The 20350-nt window shown below is 44.1% G+C and overlaps 1 protein-coding gene across 4 annotated transcripts in view; it reads left to right on the top strand.

Moving 5' to 3' along the window:
- The window catches only part of PRPF4 (pre-mRNA processing factor 4), a 682089-nt gene that overhangs the window by 583604 nt on the left and 78135 nt on the right, over positions 1-20350 (top strand). For all 4 annotated transcript variants that reach the window (XM_030206511.1, XM_030206510.1, XM_030206512.1 and 1 more), the window contains exon 10: positions 11830-11919. In XM_030206511.1, coding sequence (XP_030062371.1) covers positions 11830-11919 — 90 coding nt within the window. The remainder of the gene's footprint in view (positions 1-11829; positions 11920-20350) is intronic.

Here is a 20350-nt window from a genome sequence, read left to right as displayed (position 1 = left end):
CCCCCCCCCCCAACACTTCAAGGAACCTCCGCTGCCTTCCCGGCAACAGACCCGCCCATCTAGATTCCTAGGTCAGCAACTCGTGAAGCCCCGAGTCCAATAAAGGAGGATGCATTTTTTCCCTAATATACAAGCTTTCCCAAGGAACAATCTCTCTCCCCTTGCAGCTCCCAGCCACAATCTCAGCGCACTAAATATGGCTCTCTCAAAAGTTAATATAATCTTTCGCCCCAACACCCTATTCAAGTACCTTCCAATCGCCGACCAAACAGTGAGATCTTTCTACAATGCCAAATACCATGAAAAAATGTGGTCTCTAACCTCCTACACTTTCTACAACATTGTGCATCCGAGACCCCCACACGATAGGCTTCTCTCTGAGAAAAGTACGCTCTGTGTATAGTTTGAAAATGGCACTCCTGCAATTCCGCACTATGCACTATGCTCGTGCCACTCTGAAGAGCCGCTAACAACAATTGTGCTGAGATATTTTTACCCGCCTCTCTACTCCAGCTCCTTGCGACTTCTGTCAAATCCCTAATTTGTGACAGCCTACCTAAAGAGCCATAAAACCAAGACACTGATATTTGTCCCGCTGCATCTCCTTCTAGCAATTCTCTTATCTACCTCCCAAACCGCGGGTGCAAACTACCTTTTGGCAGGGATTGTACATAGTGAGACAGCTGTCTATAAGCCAATCATGTGGATGCGCCCTGCCCACAACGCGCAGAAAAATCTAGATACGATAGTAATAATCCATCTTCATTTATCAGACTTTCTAAATGAGTCACTCCTCTACTGAAGAACGAAAGACTCCACTTTCATCTCCCAGCCTAAATGATACATTCCCCCTCAATGGTAGCCACACACTACTAAGGTGGCTCTGACCCCAAAGTGGTAGAACCATCTTCCACAAATGCCATAAAGGCTTTAACAACACGCTCTCACGCACTGTCTCAGGCATGTCGCCCCTAGAAATATGCAGTAAAGAAATCAACTGCCAAGGATGGAAATAATCATATTCTAGCCCCACATCTGTATAAGTAGTCATACCCATCAGCCAGTCTCGCAAATGTCTTAACAGACACGCTTGATTATATTTCCTTATGTCCGGAAATCCCAATCCTCCCAACTTTTGTGCCCCTAATAGATATTTCCACCGCATTTTTGACTTCCCTCCCCCCCCCCCCCCCCCCCCCCCCCCCCCCCCAAGCAAAATTTCACTACTATCTTCCGTAGCGTTTCCAAATCTGTTTTTAGCAACCACAAAGGCAGAGTCTGTAATACATATAACCAGTGCGGGAAGACCACCATTCTAAAAAGATGTAGATGGCCCAAAAAGGACAACAGCAATGTAGCCCAAATTGCCAGCTGCTCTCTTGTCTCCTTAAGCATCCTAAAGACATTAATCTCATATAGCTTTGAAGTATCCATAGTCAGCTGTATTCCTAAATATCTAAACAACTCCCTCGCCCATCGTAAGGGAAACCCATCCCCCCACGACTGTCTTATGGCTTCTGAGCTTGCCAATGCTTCCAATTTTGAGAGGTTCAGCTGAAAACCAGAGAAGTCTCCAAACCTCCCTCAAGCTTTCCATGAGATGAGGCAAAGAATACTTAGGCTGTGATATTAATACCAACAAATCATCTGCAAAAGCAGCAGTCTTAAAGATGACCTTCCCTATTCGCACCCTTTTTACATCTGGATTGAGTTCCAGTTCCCTCAGCAAAGGATCTAATGTTAAAACAATAATGGAGACAGCGGGCAACCCTGCCTAGTCCCTCTTTTAATCTGGAAACCTGTGCCTCCATGACATAGAAGTGTATTTTCAAAGCACTTAGTGCTTTGAAAATGAGAACCTAAGTCTCCAGAGATGCAAATTTTGCTTCTATTTGGCACTGGCAAAAAAGATGATAATGATTCTTTCCTTCATCAGAGACAAGGGAAAGAATCATTGTCATCTTAGTTTTACTGCTTTGTGTTTTTAGAAATCGTCTTTTCGGTAACTAGAATCAGCCCCCCCCCCCCCCCCCCAATGTATTTAGGAAGCATTACAATCTAGTTCAGGAGTAGGAAATTCCAATTCCTGGAAGTCCAAACAAGTCTGGTGTTCAAAATACCTAAAATATGACAATACATGACCCAGAAAAAAAAACTGTATGCAATATACCTGATTAATACTTTTTGCAGATATACTGAAGATCAGATATGCTTGTGACCCCCCCCCTGAGAACTGAAATTACACACCTCTGACGCTTAAAAACTCACTGAAGCTGGATATGCTCCCCAAGGGTATATATAGAGAAAATGTACTACCAGTCACCCTTACAAGATGAAAACAGCTTTCTACAGTACAGTCTTGATTATCCAATCTTCGTTAATCTGACCATCTGGCATATGTAACAGACCTCCCTGGTGATGTCATCACATTTATTTCTATTAAAAATCTTTGTTTTAGAACAATTTTTGAAAATTGGGAACTCTATGCCTTTGTTTATGTTTTGTTTGAGAGGTTTCTGCAGTGTTTTCCGTATTATCTGACTTTTTACTTATCCCACAATGGGTTGGTCCCGTTTACATTGGATAATCAAGACTGTACTGTGATTATGTATGCAATTTGTAGATGGACTGGTGGTAAACCTCACATTGTAGAGGTTTGAGATTAAACTAAGGAATGAATTAAGATACACAGAAAAGGAAAAGAGCCAAAGAACCTCACAATCCAAACAAGCAAAAACAAAACACAGTGGGGATGATCAAACCAATAAGGAAAGGGAAAACCTAGTTTCATAGACATTGTTCTTTACTGGGATGAAAACACATGGATCTCAGATCATCAAAAAAACCTAAGGACTCGACATGGGCCGTGTTCAGCAAGACTGCCTTCATTAGGAGTTCAGAAACTCTAAAAGAAGATTGCTATTGTGAAGCCATTAACACATTCATAAGATGTAAATAATTAAAACATATGTATAATAAAATAATATAAAATAACATGATACAAGGATATGTATACAATTAAAAACTAAGAAATCTAACATATAAAATATTTTTATATAAACAGTATAACATGAACAAACATGTATATAAATTATATTAGAACATTAAAACTCAAGCAGACCACTTACATATAATAATTAGATCACCAAACTGCCAGTATAGAGCAAAGGATGCTTATATATAAATGATTATGTCCATATAATTTGAGAAAAATGTGATACTAATAAATGAAGTAGTTACAAGTCTGAGAGGAAGAAAACTTTGGTGTCATCCCCTTGTGCCCCAGGACCTTCCCTTACTCCCACTCCCACTGCTGAATGTCCCTCGCAGTATTTTTTTCACCAAGGTCCAAGACTTAATGAACAAGTTCCCAATTGTGCATTCCCACTCCTCCAAATGTATCCATTTCTTTGCAGCTCTCTCCCCCTCTCCCTGGGTCCATTTCCTGGTCCATGTTTCAGTTTCCTCTTTCTGTGGCTCTTGCTGGAACTAGGTCTACTTACTCAGAAATGGATCCTTTTCCCTCTGCTTGACTGAAATGTCCAGCCCTAAAACTTATGCCGCAAATACTGTATTTGGTCAATTCCAGTCTCTCTTTAGGCCAGATTTCACAACAGTGGAAATCAGCTATTGTCAGGCCCATCCTTTAGAAAACTACCCTTGACCCACAAATTCCTGCAAACTACCGGCCTGTTTCAAATCTGTGCTCTCTCTCCAAGGTTTTGGAAAAATCATTTTCTCACAACTATGTAGAACAGTCTCTTGCCCTTCACCCCAAACAGTCCGGCTTTAGAGAACATCTTAGCACTGAAACTGTTCTCACTGCTGTACTCAACGAAATTTACACTCATCTGGACAAGCACAATGTGGTACTAGCCGTTTCTCTCGAACTCACTGCTGCCTTTGATCTCATGGACCTCTCCTGCTAGCCCTCCTCTCATTTCTTGGTCTTTCAGGGCCTGTCTTCTCTTGGTTTGCTTCCTTCCTTTCCAATCATTCCTACAAAGTTGTCACTAACTCATCTAGAGCCTCCCCTGATCCCTGCCCTGTGGAGACCCACAAGGCTCTGTTGTATCGCCTCTCCTCTTCAACCTGTTTCTTAGTCCTCTGGCATCTTTAATTCAGTCCACTGGTATCTGGCTCAAGGACCATAACTTAGTGCTGAACAAAGACAAAACCTTGGCTTGTTGGTTTACAGGTGGCTTTTCTGCACCATCTGTCCCCCCAGTTCTTTTGATTCTTATCAGCCAGTCGATTAATTTACTACTACTACTATTTAACATTTCTAGAGCGCTACAAAGTGTACGCAGCGCTGTACAAACACAGAAGAAAGACAGTCCCTGCTCAAAGAGCTTACAATCTAATAGACAAAAAGTAAAGCATTTAAATTTAAAATATTTAAGCAGTCAAGCACAAGAGAACAGTCACAGAAGGACAGAAGATGTTGAAGGGTGGTCAGTGTGATTAGGTGTAACTCTGGTTGGAGTAGTGCGAGAAGGTGATAGAAGAATAGAAATGGGTGAGGTAAAGTAATGAGTGGGTTGATAGGGTTAGATACCTGGGGGTCATCCTTGATTCATATCTACCATTTACACCTCAGATCTCCAACAGCAATACGTCACTATTTTAGTTCTGATATTTTCCACTCACTGATCCTCTCTTTACTTATTACGAAACTAGATTATTGCAATATAATCTATTTAGGCTGCACTCAGGCTAGTACTAAGAAGCTTTAATCCCTGCAGAATATAGTCATTCGGCTGTTATGTCATGCACATCTTTACAATCATGTGTCTCCACTGCTCCAAAGAGTTCACTGGGTTCCGGTCAATCACTGCATACTGTTCAAACTACTGGTTCTTATGTTCAAGGCCCACAGGCTTGGTCTTCCGCCATACTTCTCTTTTCTCACCATTCCTTTTTCACCGGCTGGCCTTCTTCGTTACATAAATGATCACCGCTTAATTCTACCTGGTCCTAACCTCACCCAATTGGAATCAACTCAACAATTGAAATGAACTCAAACTTGTTTGGGATGTGGGATATAAATGTCACAAATAAATAAATTGTTTACACAATACACTTTTTCCCACTGAAATGAAAATGATACGATGAATGGTATTGCCTATATCTTAAACAATCCACCATCTGAAGGAGGAGGAAAAAGAGCCTCACAGAGCTCCTAAACTAAGGTAACGTCTGTCGGAGCTTAAAAGGATGCAAAAGCTATCCTCTGTTCATCATAGGCTCAGAAAAAACCTGAGCCTATGATGAACAGACTTAGGGTGTAGAAATCCACAGGAGACGTATGAGGAGAGACTTGCACACCTGAATATGTATACCCTGGAGGAGAGGAGAAACAGGGGTGATATGATTCAGACGTTCAAATATTTGAAAGGTATAAATCTGCAAACAAACCTTTTCCGGAGATGGGAAGGCGGTAAAACGAGAGGACATGAAATGAGACTGAAGGGGGGCAGACTCAAGAAAAATGTCAGGAAGTATTTTTTCACCGAGAGAGCGGTGGATGCTTGGAATGCCCTTCTGTGGAAGGTGGTGGAGATGAAAACGGTAACGGAATTCAAAAATGCGTGGGATAAACATAAAGGAATCCTGTTCGGAAGGAATGGATCCTCAGAAGCTTAGCCAAGATTGGGTGGCAGAGCTGGTGGGGATAAGCGGGGATGGTTGGGAGGTGGGCCTTGTTCTGGGCAAACTTCTATGGTCTGTGTCCAGAAAATCAAGGTCAGGTATACACATAAAGTAGCACTACTACTACTACTATTTAGCATTTCTATAGCGCTACAAGGCGTACGCAGCGCTGCACAAACATAGAAGAAAGACAGTCCCTGCTCAAAGAGCTTACAATCTAATAGACAAAAAATAAAGTAATGAAATCAATTAATGTGTACAGGAAGGAGGAGAGGAGGGTAGGTGGAGGCGAGTGGTTACAAGTGGTTACGAGTCAAAAGCAATGTTAAAGAGGTGGGCTTTCAGTCTAGATTTAAAGGTGGCCAAAGATGGGGCAAGACGTAGGGGCTCAGGAAGTTTATTCCAGACGTAGGGTGCTGCGAGACAGAAAGCGCGAAGTCAGGAGTTGGCAGTAGTGGAGAAGGGAACAGATAAGAAGGATTTATCCATGGAGCAGTGTGCACGGGAAGGGGTGTGAGGAAGGATGAGTGTGGAGAGATACTGGGGAGCAGCGGAGTGAGTACATTTATAGGTCAGTAGAAGAAGTTTGAACAGGATGCGAAAACGGATAGGGAGCCAGTGAAGCGACTTGAGGAGAGGGGTAGTATGAGTAAAGCGACCCTGGCGGAAGACGAGACGGGCAGCAGAGTTTTGAACCGATTGAAGAGGGGAGAGGTAACTAAGTGGGAGGCCAGCAAGAAGCAGATTGCAGTAGTCTAAACGAGAGGTGACAAGCGTGTGGACGAGGGTTTTGGTAGAGTGCTCGGAAAAAAAGGGGCGGATTTTACGGATGTTGTAAAGAAAGAAACGACAGGTCTTGGCAATCTGCTGGATATGAGCAGAGAAGGAGAGAGAAGAGTCAAAGATGACCCCAAGGTTTCGAGCTGAGTAGACAGGGAGAATGAGAGAGCCATCAACAGAAATAGAAAACGGGGGGATCGGGGAGGTGGGTTTGGGGGAAAAAATTAGAAGCTCGGTTTTGGTCATGTTTAATTTCAGGTGGCGTTGAGACATCCAGACAGCAATGTCAGACAAGCACGCTGAAACTTTGGTTTGGATGCAAGGTGAGATATCAGGGGTAGAAAGGTAGATTTGGGAGTCATCAGCATAGAGATGGTAGGAAAAGCCATGGGATGAGATTAATGAACCAAGGGAAGAAGTGTAAATAGAAAAGAGGAGGGGACCAAGAACAGAACCCTGAGGTACGCCGACAGGCTGAGGGATAGAAGTAGAAGAGGATCCACCAGAATGAACACTAATGGTGCGGAGGGAGAGGTAGGAAGAGAACCAGGAAAGGACAGAGCCCTGGAATCCAAGTGAGGACAGGATATCGAGGAGTATGCTGTGATCGACAGTGTCAAAAGCAGCGGAAAGATCAAGAAGGATGAGGATGGAATATTGACCTCTGGATTTAGCCAGTAATAGGTCATTGGAGACTTTAGTAAGCGCAGTTTCGGTTGAGTGGAGAGGGCGAAAACCAGATTGTAGCGGGTCAAGAATAGCATGTGAGGAGAAAAAATCAAGGCAGCGGTGGTGAACAGCACGCTCAAGTAATTTGGAGAGAAAAGGGAGGAGGGAGATGGGTCGGTAATTAGAGGGACAAGTACAGTGGGGGAAATAAGTATTTGATCCCTTGCTGATTTTGTAAGTTTGCCCACTGACAAAGACATGAGCAGCCCATAATTGAAGGGTAGGTTATTGGTAACAGTGAGAGATAGCACATCACAAATTAAATCCGGAAAATCACATTGTGGAAAGTATATGAATTTATTTGCATTCTGCAGAGGGAAATAAGTATTTAATCCCTCTGGCAAACAAGACCTAATACTTGGTGGCAAAACCCTTGTTGGCAAGCACAGCGGTCAGACGTCTTCTGTAGTTGATGATGAGGTTTGCACACATGTCAGGAGGAATTTTGGTCCACTCCTCTTTGCAGATCATCTCTAAATCATTAAGAGTTCTGGGCTGTCGCTTGGCAACTCGCAGCTTCAGCTCCCTCCATAAGTTTTCAATGGGATTAAGGTCTGGTGACTGGCTAGGCCACTCCATGACCCTAATGTGCTTCTTCCTGAGCCACTCCTTTGTTGCCTTGGCTGTATGTTTTGGGTCATTGTCGTGCTGGAAGACCCAGCCACGACCCATTTTTAAGGCCCTGGCGGAGGGAAGGAGGTTGTCACTCAGAATTGTACGGTACATGGCCCCATCCATTCTCCCATTGATGCGGTGAAGTAGTCCTGTGCCCTTAGCAGAGAAACACCCCCAAAACATAACATTTCCACCTCCATGCTTGACAGTGGGGACGGTGTTCTTTGGGTCATAGGCAGCATTTCTCTTCCTCCAAACACGGCGAGTTGAGTTCATGCCAAAGAGCTCAATTTTTGTCTCATCTGACCACAGCACCTTCTCCCAATCACTCTCGGCATCATCCAGGTGTTCACTGGCAAACTTCAGACGGGCCGTCACATGTGCCTTCCGGAGCAGGGGGACCTTGCGGGCACTGCAGGATTGCAATCCGTTATGTCGTAATGTGTTACCAATGGTTTTCGTGGTGACAGTGGTCCCAGCTGCCTTGAGATCATTGACAAGTTCCCCCCTTGTAGTTGTAGGCTGATTTCTAACCTTCCTCATGATCAAGGATACCCCACGAGGTGAGATTTTGCGTGGAGCCCCAGATCTTTGTCGATTGACAGTCATTTTGTACTTCTTCCATTTTCTTACTATGGCACCAACAGTTGTCTCCTTCTCGCCCAGCGTCTTACTGATGGTTTTGTAGCCCATTCCAGCCTTGTGCAGGTGTATGATCTTGTCCCTGACATCCTTAGACAGCTCCTTGCTCTTGGCCATTTTGTAGAGGTTAGAGTCTGACTGATTCACTGAGTCTGTGGACAGGTGTCTTTCATACAGGTGACCATTGCCGACAGCTGTCTGTCATGCAGGTAACGAGTTGATTTGGAGCATCTACCTGGTCTGTAGGGGCCAGATCTCTTACTGGTTGGTGGGGGATCAAATACTTATTTCCCTCTGCAGAATGCAAATAAATTCATATACTTTCCACAATGTGATTTTCCGGATTTAATTTGTGATGTGCTATCTCTCACTGTTACCAATAACCTACCCTTCAATTATGGGCTGCTCATGTCTTTGTCAGTGGGCAAACTTACAAAATCAGCAAGGGATCAAATACTTATTTCCCCCACTGTAGGGTCGAGTGAAGGCTTCTTAAGGAGAGGTGTGACCACAGCATGTTTAAAGGCAGTAGGGACAGTTGCAGTGGAAAGTGAGAGGTTGAGAATGTGACAGATAAAAGGAATAAGAGCAGGTGAGATGGCATTAAGAAGGTGGGTGGGAATGGGATCAGAGGAACAGGTGGTACATTTTGAGGAAGAAAGGAGAAGTGTAGTTTCCTCTATAGTAACTTCAGGAAAGGAGGAAAAGGAATAAGGGGAAGGAGAGAGAGGGGAACGGACTAGTGGAGGGAGAGGTGGCGAGGTAGAGAATTCAAGGTTTATCTTTTGAACCTTGTCATGAAAGAATTCAGCAAGGGTCTGAGGAGATAATGAAGGGGGAGTTGGGGGAGGGGGCACCTTGAGGAGAGAGTTCAATGTGGTAAAGAGAAGATGAGGGTTAGAGCCAAGAGAGTTGGTCAGTTGGATATAATAATCCAGTTTGGCGCGTAGAAGAACAGATTGGAAGGAGGTCGGCATGAACTTAAAGTGTAAGAAATCAGCAAGGGCCCGAGATTTCCGCCAGAGGCGTTCGGCGGAGCGAGTACAGGAACGTAGGTAGCGGATATTAGAAGTCAGCCAAGGTTGGGGTTTTGTACGCCTTATAGGGCGGGTCATCAAAGGTGCAAGAGTGTCTAAGGCAGAGGATAGAGTATTGTTGTAAGAAGAAACAGCCTCGTTGACAGACGTGGATGGTGCCACAGTCGAGAGGAGGTTTGAAACATGGGAGGATAGAGATGTGTCAATATCGTGAAGATTCCTAGATAAATTAGATAAGATAAGACGGGACTATCATATGAGTTTAAATTGTTGGGCAGACTAGATGGACCGTGCAGGTCTTTTTCTGCCGTCATCTACTATGTTACTATGTTTAAATTATTACAGGAGGAAATTAGCCCAGTACTGATGAACGTTTTTCAGGGCTATGTTCAACAAGAGAAGTTCCCAGTGCATTTGAATGTCGCACAAATAGTAGTCTTACAGAAGCCAGGAAAGCCGGCAGATAAGCCGGAATCCTATCGTCCTATTTCATTGCTTAATACCGAGGTAAAATTCCTCGCCAAGATTTTGGCTAATAGGCTGGCGAGCATTCTGCCATCCTTAGTGTCAGAACCACAGGTGGGGTTTACACAAGGGAGGGTGATAGCGAAAAATATGAGATGGATCTTGGCAGCATTAGAGACGCTTAGATTGGGGGGAACACCAGCTTTACTTACTAGTTTTGATGCAGAAAAAGCGTTTGATAGGGTGGACTGAGGGTTTATGTTTGGGGTGTTAAAGGCATATGGGATAGAGGGTTGGTTCCATCAGGCGGTGTGGACGCTATATGCGGATCCGAATGCGTACGTGTATGCTAATAGAATGGCATCAGATAGGAGCTTAGAAGGAACAGTGCTTGCAAATTGTATTTGCTAAGTTTAGCATTTAGAAATCATTTTCCCCCTATATTTGTTGTCACCAAACTGACTTTATCCCCCAATATTACAACCTTGTAGGTAGGTTCACAGTGGAAGAAAATCCAATCCAAGAAACCAGTCAGAACTCACGAAATGAGAACTCCAAATAGATTTTATTAGGAGTTCTCATTCCGTGAGTTCTGACTGGTTTCTTGGATTGGATTTTCTTCCACTCTGCATTTGTTTTCCTTGTTGGATTTGTGGAAGGTGTGAACCCCTTCTTTTTTCTTCAGTAACCTTGTAGGTTCCACATGTTGCCCTCATGGGTCACGTATGCACCAGCACCATGTTAACCATTTCCCATTGGAGGGTCTCAAACACACTGCTTACCTTTTCTCAATACTGTAACCTCTTGGATTTCATGCTCACTGCCACTTGCATAAGAACATAAGAGTAGCCATATTGGGTCAGACCAAAAGTCCATCTAGCCCACTATCCGTTTCCAACAGTGGCTAAGCCAGGTCACAAGTACCTGACAGAAACTCAAATCATGGCAACATTCCATGCTACAAATCCCAGGGCAAGCAGTTGCATTCCCATGTCTGTCTCAATAGCAGACTATGTATTTTTCCTCCAGGAATTTGTCCAAACCTTTTTTTAAACCCAGATACGCTAACTGCTGTTACCACATCCTCCGGCAAAGAGTTCCATCCAGAGCTTAACTATTCGTTGAGTGAAAAAATATTTCCTCCTGTTTTGTTTTGTTTTTTTAAGTATTTCCATGTAATTTCCTTGAGTGGCCCCTAGTCTTTGTACTTTGGGAATAAGCAAAAAAATCGATTTACTTCTACTCGTTTTACAGCACTCAAGATTTTGTAGCCCTCAATCATATATCTCCTCATCCTCTCTTTTCTAACCTGAAGAGCCCTAACCTCTTTAGTCTTTCCTCATATGAGAGGAGGACCATCCCCTTTTTCATTTTTGGTCACTCTTCTTTGAACCTTTGCTGAGCACTTTCCAGAAACTTGACCTTATTTTTCCAGACAGGATCCAAGTCTGCAGCTGTGATCTCTAAGCCAGGGATTTGCCTTTTGAACTACTGAGGTAGGTCTCCTAGAGGCATTAAGAAGCCTCAGTTACTTTAGCCTGGTCACACATTGTATCCGCTTAAATTCAGACCAGCAGTAGTCCACTTAAAAATGTATACAAAATGTTACTGATAAAGATTATAGGTAAAAATGGAATGAAAAAGCCTTAAGTGGCTCTAATTAATAAATCCAGTGAGCTCAAAATAATAATATTGGCATTTAAAAAACCCCAGTGAAGCTTGTTGCTCAATGTCCGACAGCTCAATTCAACATCATGCAGGAACTGGTACTACTTCCAGAATATTCCACATTGTAAAAGCCAGGGTGAGAAATTGGACCAAGACCCATGTACTAAGCATGAAGCTAGCCAGCATTTTGGCCTATTATTCTGAATTATCATTGATGGTACCAATTTTGCTTTTTATGCAGTGATGAGCCAGTAGCTGATATTGAGGGGCATATGATGAGAGTGGCCCGAGTGATGTGGCACCCTTCTGGGAGATTCCTGGGCACCACATGGTAAGGATTTTGTAAGATTTGTTCTTTAGTAAAAAGCATTAAATGTTTTATTTATAGAAGGAGATGATAGAGATGAGGTTTGTATCTGAAATCAAGAAAACGTGGACAAACACAGAGAATCTCTATCAAAGAGATTCTCTGTGTTGGTGTGAATGAGCAGACTAGATATGCTATGTGATCTTTATTTGCTGTTATTTTGGTTTTCTCTGTGGACAAGCAGGACACTACAGTTACACAAGCAGTGACAAATGCATTGCCTGTACCCTCTCCCAGTACACAGACATATCTAGAAAGTTTTACTGAGCCAAATGGGAGTAACTAGTGAGGTAATTACATTTGCTGATTACACAAAGTTATTCAAAGTTGTTAAATCGCAAGAGGATTGTGAAAAATTGCAAGAGGACCTTACGAGACTGGTCATCCAAATGAAAGATGACTTGTAATATGAGCAAGTTTAAAGTGACGCATGTGGGAAAGAGGAACCCGAACTAAGTTACGTGATGCAAGGTCCCACATTAGGAGTCACCGACCAGGAACAGGATCTAGGTGTCATTGTTGATGATACATTAAAACCCTCTGCTCAGTGTGCGGCGGCGGCTAAGAAGGCAAATAGAATGTTGGGTATTATTAGGAAAGGAACGGAAAACATTGTATGACATTATATCAACCCATGATTCGACCGCACCTTGAATACTGTGTACAATTCTGGTCACTGCATCTCAAAAAAGATATAGTAGAAGGTACAGAGAAGGGCGACAAAAATGATGAAGGAGATGAGACGACTTCCCTATGAGGAAAGGCTGAAGCGGCTGGGTCTCTTCAGCTTGGAGAAAAGATGTCTGAGGGGAGATATGATAGAGGTCATTTAAAATAATGAGTGGAGTGGAACAGGTAAACATGCTCGTTTGTTTATTCTTTCCAAAATTACTAGAACTAGGGAGTACACAGAAGGTACAAAGTAGCAAATTTAAAACAAATCGGAGAAAATATTTCTTCACTCGGTGTGTAATTAAACTCTGGAATTCATTGCCAGAGAATATGGTAAAAAAAAGTTAGCTTAGCGGGGTTTAAAAAAGGCTTAGATACCGTCCTAAAAGAAAAGTCCATAAGCCATTATTAAGATGGACTTGGAGAAAATCCACTGCTTATTTCTAGGATAAGCAGCATAAAATGTTGGGATCTTTCCAGGTACTTCTAACCTGTATTGGTCACTTTTGGAAACAGGATTCTGGGCTTGATGGACCTTTGGTCTGTCCCAGTATGGCAACACTTAATGTTCTTATGCCCACTGTACAACAAGTGACAGTTCCCTTCAGTTTTCTGTCTGTCTGTTATTCAGTGACAACCACTAACTCCCAAAATTGTGTTTAATGTAGCAGAACTACTCTTAAAAATGCCGTTAGTAAACCAGGTTTCAAGAAATACCCAGAATGTAAACATAAGATGTCACTCACTGAACACTAATGGTCTGTGGGGCCCTCACCTGGCATTAAAAACTGTGTGTCTGTATGTCTCCTAGTCTAGAGCTTGAAAATTCAGAAGGTACGAAGCTCAAAGAATATTTGGAGAGAAAAAGTAAGTTATTTCAATTAGGCTATTCCTTGCATAAGAAACCAGATACTTTAATAGTGAGAGAATGAAGGGTCGTCTTTCTCTTTGATAGAGCAATCCCACACAGAAAGGGCACATCATCCTGTGTACGCACTGAAAAGATTCTGATTCTAGTGCCAAGTGACACTCTCTGGGCCTCGATAACTCCATCCATATGATAACCTCAGTACCACAAAGAACAACATGCTTGTTCTAACTCATTGCCCTTGAAACTCCTCCCTCTCCAGTCAGATTTGACACAGTGCCAAGAAGGTTTCCCCTCCAGGGCTTTTCCATGAGCCTTGCCCATCCCCCAGATTATTTTGTTTATTTAATAAATGTATATCCTCCCTATATTCCTAATTAGGTTACAATAATACATCAATATAACAATAAAACACTTGGGATCACAGGACACCATAAGCAGAGATGGATGGTGAGAATCTCTGCTCCCAACCTTGTATGCTCCAATCAGACTACTCCATGTTTTTATGCTGTCTCTTACCACATTAGGCTCCATAGGACACTTTCAGGAACCGTTACTGGTTTGATGCAGGAGTTGATAGGCACTTATGAGCAGCAGACAACTGTGAAAAGGAAAGGAAAAGGGCTTCAGCACTGATACCGAGATGGCAGACCAGGACAGTCCCTCCCCTTTGGCCATGAGCTTCATGTGGGCAATGAAGATAATGTATGAAGGAACAGCCGGGGGGGTCACGTGATGCTGAAGGGCTGATCGGACGTCTGTAAGCTCAGCTCCCTTCCCCTGTGCCTTAATTCCCCTTTTTGATGGTATCTACAACACCCTAAACGGGGTGGAAAAGGTATTGGCCATAACAGGAAAGCAGGAGGCAGTGATCGGTGTCCAGATCGGCTGGAGGGGTAGCGGAATGCCAATTAGATCAGCCAAAACAGGGAAAGAGAAGGGCAGCGTGCTGAAAACAAAAATGGCGTCGCTGAGCCCATCAAGTGCACCGAACTCACTATCCCCGCTGCTACAGCCACAGACCCCGACACCAGTACATGAAGAAATGGTGCAAATTTCCCTGAAACATATGTCACAACTATTAGATGACAAGCTGGCAAAATTAAATGAGGGCATGGATGAAATAAAGGAATGCATCACTACCCACGCGGCTAGATTGCAGGAAGCGGAAGAAAGAATTGCCTCGCAGGAAGAGCACATGGCAGCAGAAGGCCGGCTTCGGGTGATGGAAGAACAAATAAACACTCTGAGAGATCGCATAGAGGATCAAGAAAACAGAGGCAGGAGAAACAATATCCGCATAGTGGGGCTACCTGAATCTGTTGCAGATGTAGAGCTCAAAGAATTCGCAGAAAGCTGGCTCCCGCAGCAGCTTGGGCTGAGTGCAAACTTCGGTCGGGGACAAGTGGAGCGCATACATCGAGTAGGTCCGAGGAGAGAAAAGGAAGGCCGGCCACGACTGATAATTGCCAGGTTCCTGAGTTATGTGGTTAAAGCCATGCTGTTGGAGAAATTCAAAAAGCTACGACAGGTGGAGTACAAGGGCGGAAGGATCCTGCTTTTTCAAGATTTCTCAGCCAGAGTAATGGAACAGCGGAGAGTGTTAGCCCCGTACTGCACTAAACTGTACGAGAAAGGCATCAAATTTGCTTTCCAGTACCCAGCCAGAGTGCGGATTACGTACAACAATAACACTTGCACACTGACAAAAGCAGAGGAGCTGCGAGCCTTTCTTGATAAAGTTCCCAACGATCAAAGGAGACAGGAGGAGCAGTGAACTGTGAGTGAGTTATGGTGGTGAGCAGCAATTGACTTGAAAGGGCTGCAGTTAAATTGTTTTGAGTAATTAACAGCTAATTGTCAGAGTGCAGAGGCTTGCAGATGATCCTTCCTTCGGAACTTTGCATTTGCACCACAAAGGACAGATGAGCCTGATTTGGCCAACATAACAAACTGCTGGCCACAAATATAGCAGAGGGCCCAAGGTATGAGAGGTTGATGTCATCTGTGAAATAGTGCAGGATTGGAGGTCGGATCAGTAAAGGCTTGTCCATAAAATTCCCTGAGAGCCTGCACCTACCGATACCTGCCTGACACTGACCTGCTCAGTGCAGAACTTTTGAACTAAGCAAGCAGCAGCATAAAAGTGGTACAGCACAGTGATTTCAGCTGTTTTAGTAGGTTATGTTGCAATTTTGTACAGTTGTTGTGTACATTTAAAAAGTGTTAGGTGATAGGGATTTTATTGAGGGAGAATTATGGAAGGTTTGCTATAGTTGGGTGCCCATACTGCAGAGGGGAGGAGGGGGGCAGTAGGGGGAAGGGAGCATGTTGCTGTCTGGTTTGTGGGAGGTGGTTGAGAAATGGGTTTTCAACTGATCAGGGGAGGGGGTAGGGGAAGTGGGTGGGATATGTGCTTGTGTTAGGTCTGGTGGGATGGTTCATGCAAATGGGGGGGGTATGTGTGGGATAGAGCGAATGTGGAGTGGTCAAGTGGGGGTGCGAGTGATGAGAGAGAATTTGCAGCATTGAGGCATCGGGATGAAGGGGGTGAGTGGAAAGCTGACTCGAGAAGAGTTTGGGGGGGAGAGATGCAGGGAAGGGGATGGGGGGGAGACTTAAGGGGAGACTGAGGAATGACACACCACTGAGGGTGCAAAGGAACCTTCGTGTGCAAAGGGGGGAAAGTTGGGATATTAAATGGGGAACCGATGCTGGGACGGATCCCCTAACGGAATCACTGGTTTACTGGCTTAAGAAAGAAGTGATGAAGGATTGGGAAAATGGGTAGTGTTATGGTGGCATCGCTCAATGTAGATGGAGTGCACTCCCCGATTAAACGAAAGAAAATATTGCAGTATGGAAAGCAAATGAAAGCAGACATCTTTATGCTGCAGGAAACCCATTTATCCGCACCGGAACACCACAAATTAAAACAGGGCTGGGTGGGAGACATAGCCTTCTCCTCATATAATAGTAGACAGAGGGGTGTGGCCATCCTTATGCGCAAGGGACTAGAGATAGTTTGTCATAAAATCATCCAGGACCCTGAGGGAAGGTATGTGGTGTGGGCGGGGGTGGTCCAGGGTATGAAGGTAGCATTCTGTTCGGTTTATGCCCCTAACATATACTCTAAGAAGTTCTATTCCCATTTACTGTTGACCTTAATGCAGTTACAAGAATATCAATTAATAGTAGGAGGGGACTTTAACATAACGGCGGATCCCCTGATTGACTGCAGCCCACCAAAGAGCCGGCCTAAGGGAATGGAGGAGAGGGGTATAGGAATTCTGAAAAGGGACTTAGGTTTGGTAGATATATGGAGGGCACTGCACCCTGATGAAAGAGAATACACCTATTTTTCAAATGTACATAAATGCCACGCCAGATTAGATTACATATTGATTTCCCCATCACTGTTCTCCGTGAGCAGGGCTGCAGCAATTGAGGTGGAAGTAGTATCTGATCATAATTTAATATGGGTGGAGCTTGGAACAAGGGGAGTGAGAAATCAGCAAGGGTGGCGCATGAACCCTACCTTATATAGGGATCCGGACTTCAGGAAGTATATACTGCGGGAATGGGAGCTCTTTTTAGTAGATAATCAGAAAGGGGAGGTAGACCCGTTAATACTCTGGGAAACGGGGAAGGCAGTTATGAGAGGAAAAATCATAGCATACACAGCGAGCTCTCGCAAACGGAGGGAAAAAGAGCTGATAGAGAATTTAACTCAGTTGCAAGAGACACGAGGAGCAGCAGTAAGAGGGAATGTAGCAGCCCAGAATAAATTTAAAGAGATAAAAACCAAGATCAACGACTTACTTAATCAGAGGGCGTTGGGAGACATTCAACTATATAAATACCGTCTTCACAGATGGGGTAACAAAACTGGGAAATTGCTGGCTAATATGGTAAAAGGTAGAGCAGCAAAACAAGTGATAACCCGCATTAAGGGAGGAAATGGGAAGCTTGTGGACAAGGAGGAAGACATTCAGAAAGCCTTTGTAGATTTTTATAAGACCCTCTATGATCAGGGGCACTATGATAGAGAACAGAGAGAGACCTTTTTTAAAGATCTAAGACTTCCTTCATTGACTCAAGAGCAAAGGGATGGCCTTAATGCACCCGTGCAAGGCCAGGAGATACAGCAAGCAATAAAGAGACTCAAATTAGCCAAGGCCCCAGGCCCAGATGGTCTGGGCCCAGAATATTATAAGATACTGGGGGGCAGATAACAGGCCCATTTAGTGACCTGTGTGAGGCACTCTGTCAAGAGCGGCGAACTACAGGTACTCTGACGCATGCTTCAATTTTAGTATTGCCAAAGCCGGGCAGGGATAAGGAACTGTTAGGATCGTACCGTCCAATTTCCCTCTTAAATCAAGACATTAAACTTTTTGCTGGTATTATGGCCGCCCGCCTGGGAAAGGTATTACCTTCGTTGGTACACACAGACCAAACGGGGTTTGTTCCAGGAAGGTATGCCTCCACTAACATCCTAAGGGCCATGAGTGTGCTTCAGGAAATGGGGGGTAGACAGGGGGATAACCTGCTAGTGAGTCTAGACGCGGAGAAGGCGTTTGACAAAATACTGTGGGATCATCTTTTCTGGGTGTTGCCGCAGTTCGGAATCTTGGGGGAATTTTTACAGGGGATTCGAGCCTTGTATAGGAATCCTACTGCACAAATCTTAATTAATAATACGCTTTCTCCGTCGTTTGAGTTACAAAGAGGTACTAGACAGGGATGCCCCCTGTCACCCATGCTTTTTGTACTGGCTTTGGAACCCTTAGCAAGTAAAATCCGACAATCAGAGAAGGTGCAGGGTATTAGTGTGGGGAAGAGCGAATATAAAATTAATCTCTTTGCGGACGACATGTTAATATTCTTAGGGCAGGCGTCCAAAGGGATACCCATACTAATAGATATTATTCAACGATTTGGAACCTTTTCAGGGTTAAGCATAAATTTTGACAAGTCGGAAGCTATGGCACTGTCTGCTAGTTGCGCATGTAGAGAGCAACCCGACTTTCCCTTAGCTTGGGCAAAAGGGGCAATGAAATATTTGGGAGTCTACTTACACTTGGACTGTGCGGTCATGTACAAGAAGAATGTTTGCGAAAAATTGGATCAAGTTAAACAGTTGTGTACTAAATGGCGGGAGGTCCCAGTGTTGTTCCTGGGAAGAGTGGCACTAGTCAAAATGGTGCTGTTTCCCAAGATATTATATACTCTACAAATGATGCTGCTGTGGATTGCTAGCAAAGATGAGGCAGCCTATCGGGGGGGTGATTTCGTCTTTTATCTGGAGAGGGCGACGGGCTAGAATAGGGTTCCAAAAGCTTACTCGGGCAAGGCAGGAGGGGGGAGTCAATCTCCCAGATCTTAGGATGTACAATGTAGCTGCAATTATCCGATGGATGCATGAAATATATACGGGGCACTATAAGTTTGCACCACCGGAGGTATGGGATAATGCAGCTCATCCATGGTCAGTTTTCAATGCCCTTCATTCTAGGACGAGGAGGACAAGATTGTCCCCTTTATTGAAACCACTTAGTATGGCTTGGGATTGGTGGAGACAGAAAGTGGGAGAGGCTAGGGGTCCTTCCCCATTCATAGAATTCCAAATTCCAAATCCCGATTTCCCCTCAGGGCAGGGTATCTCTCCTTTTCGAGCCTGGTCTCAGAGGGGTTGTAGATTTGTAGGACAGATGGGAGAGGGGGGGCAGTTGTTAGTTCCATCCTTCGAGGAGTGTCAAAATAGATGGGATATACCCAAATCATTTTCCTTTTCGTATATGCAGCTTAGGCATTATATCCTTTCAGTTCGTAATAATGATAAGCAGATTCCTGCATTTACAGCCTTAGATGTGATATTTAAGCAGATGCCAGAGGGAAGTAATAAGCTTTCAAGCTGGTATCACCTAGGCAAAACAAAAATGCCCAGTGCAACGACTGTCTCTCTGGCCAACAAGTGGTCTGATATGCTGGGGGTGGAGGTCTCAGTAGCTGAGATACAAAAAGGTTTTGACCTGGCATACAGAATAACCCCCAACGTCAGCTGCCATGAAATTCAGTTAAAAATTCTACATTGTGCGTATGTCACCAGGAGTAGAGGAAAGGCAATGGGCCTATGGGAATCAGCGGACTGTGATAAATGTGAAAATCACGAGGGTACACTGGTACATCACTTTCTCGAGTGTAAGGTGTTGCAGTCATTTTGGAGGGGAGTTCTGCAGCATTTGATAGAGGTAATTGGATTCCAAGTGGAATGGAGCTACAAAATATTACTGCTGGGTTTAGACTCCGAGTTGATGGGGCAGGGGATTCCGTTCTTGTGTGGTAGGTTTGTGTTATTATCCCTGGTGCTGGCCAAGAGAGTCATACTAAATCACTGGGTAGATAAAAAGCCACCACCAATTGCCCAATGGTACGCTGCTATGAAGCATATGGCAGTGTGGGAAGGAGGGAAGGAACTGGAGTTGGAGGGTGAAAGGGAGAGATTGTCTGCAGGGCATAAAATTTGGAAAAGAAGCTACGAGTATATCTCAAAGCTAACCAGCACGAGGACACTTGAACAATAACACCAGTTGGGTAATTGGTCATTCCATGTAGTAAGTCTCCGGAGGGAAGGGGGGGAGGAGGGGGAGGGTGGAAGGGGTGGGGAGAAAATGAAAATTGGTGCAAGAGAATAAGGCAAGTCGTGTTGGCAGCTGAGGTCTCATAGCTAACGTACTGTGTTGTATAACCATTTATAGATGGGGGTTTGAGCTGGGAGACCTCTATGTTTGATGTTTGCTGATATATGTTTTTTGATGTAGTGTATTTTTATTGATACAGTTTGTTCATGGC

This window comes from Microcaecilia unicolor, chromosome 6 (assembly GCF_901765095.1).
Source record: "Microcaecilia unicolor chromosome 6, aMicUni1.1, whole genome shotgun sequence".
NCBI classification, from domain to species: Eukaryota; Metazoa; Chordata; class Amphibia; order Gymnophiona; family Siphonopidae; genus Microcaecilia; species Microcaecilia unicolor.
This window is presented reverse-complemented; position numbering and strand designations above follow the sequence as displayed.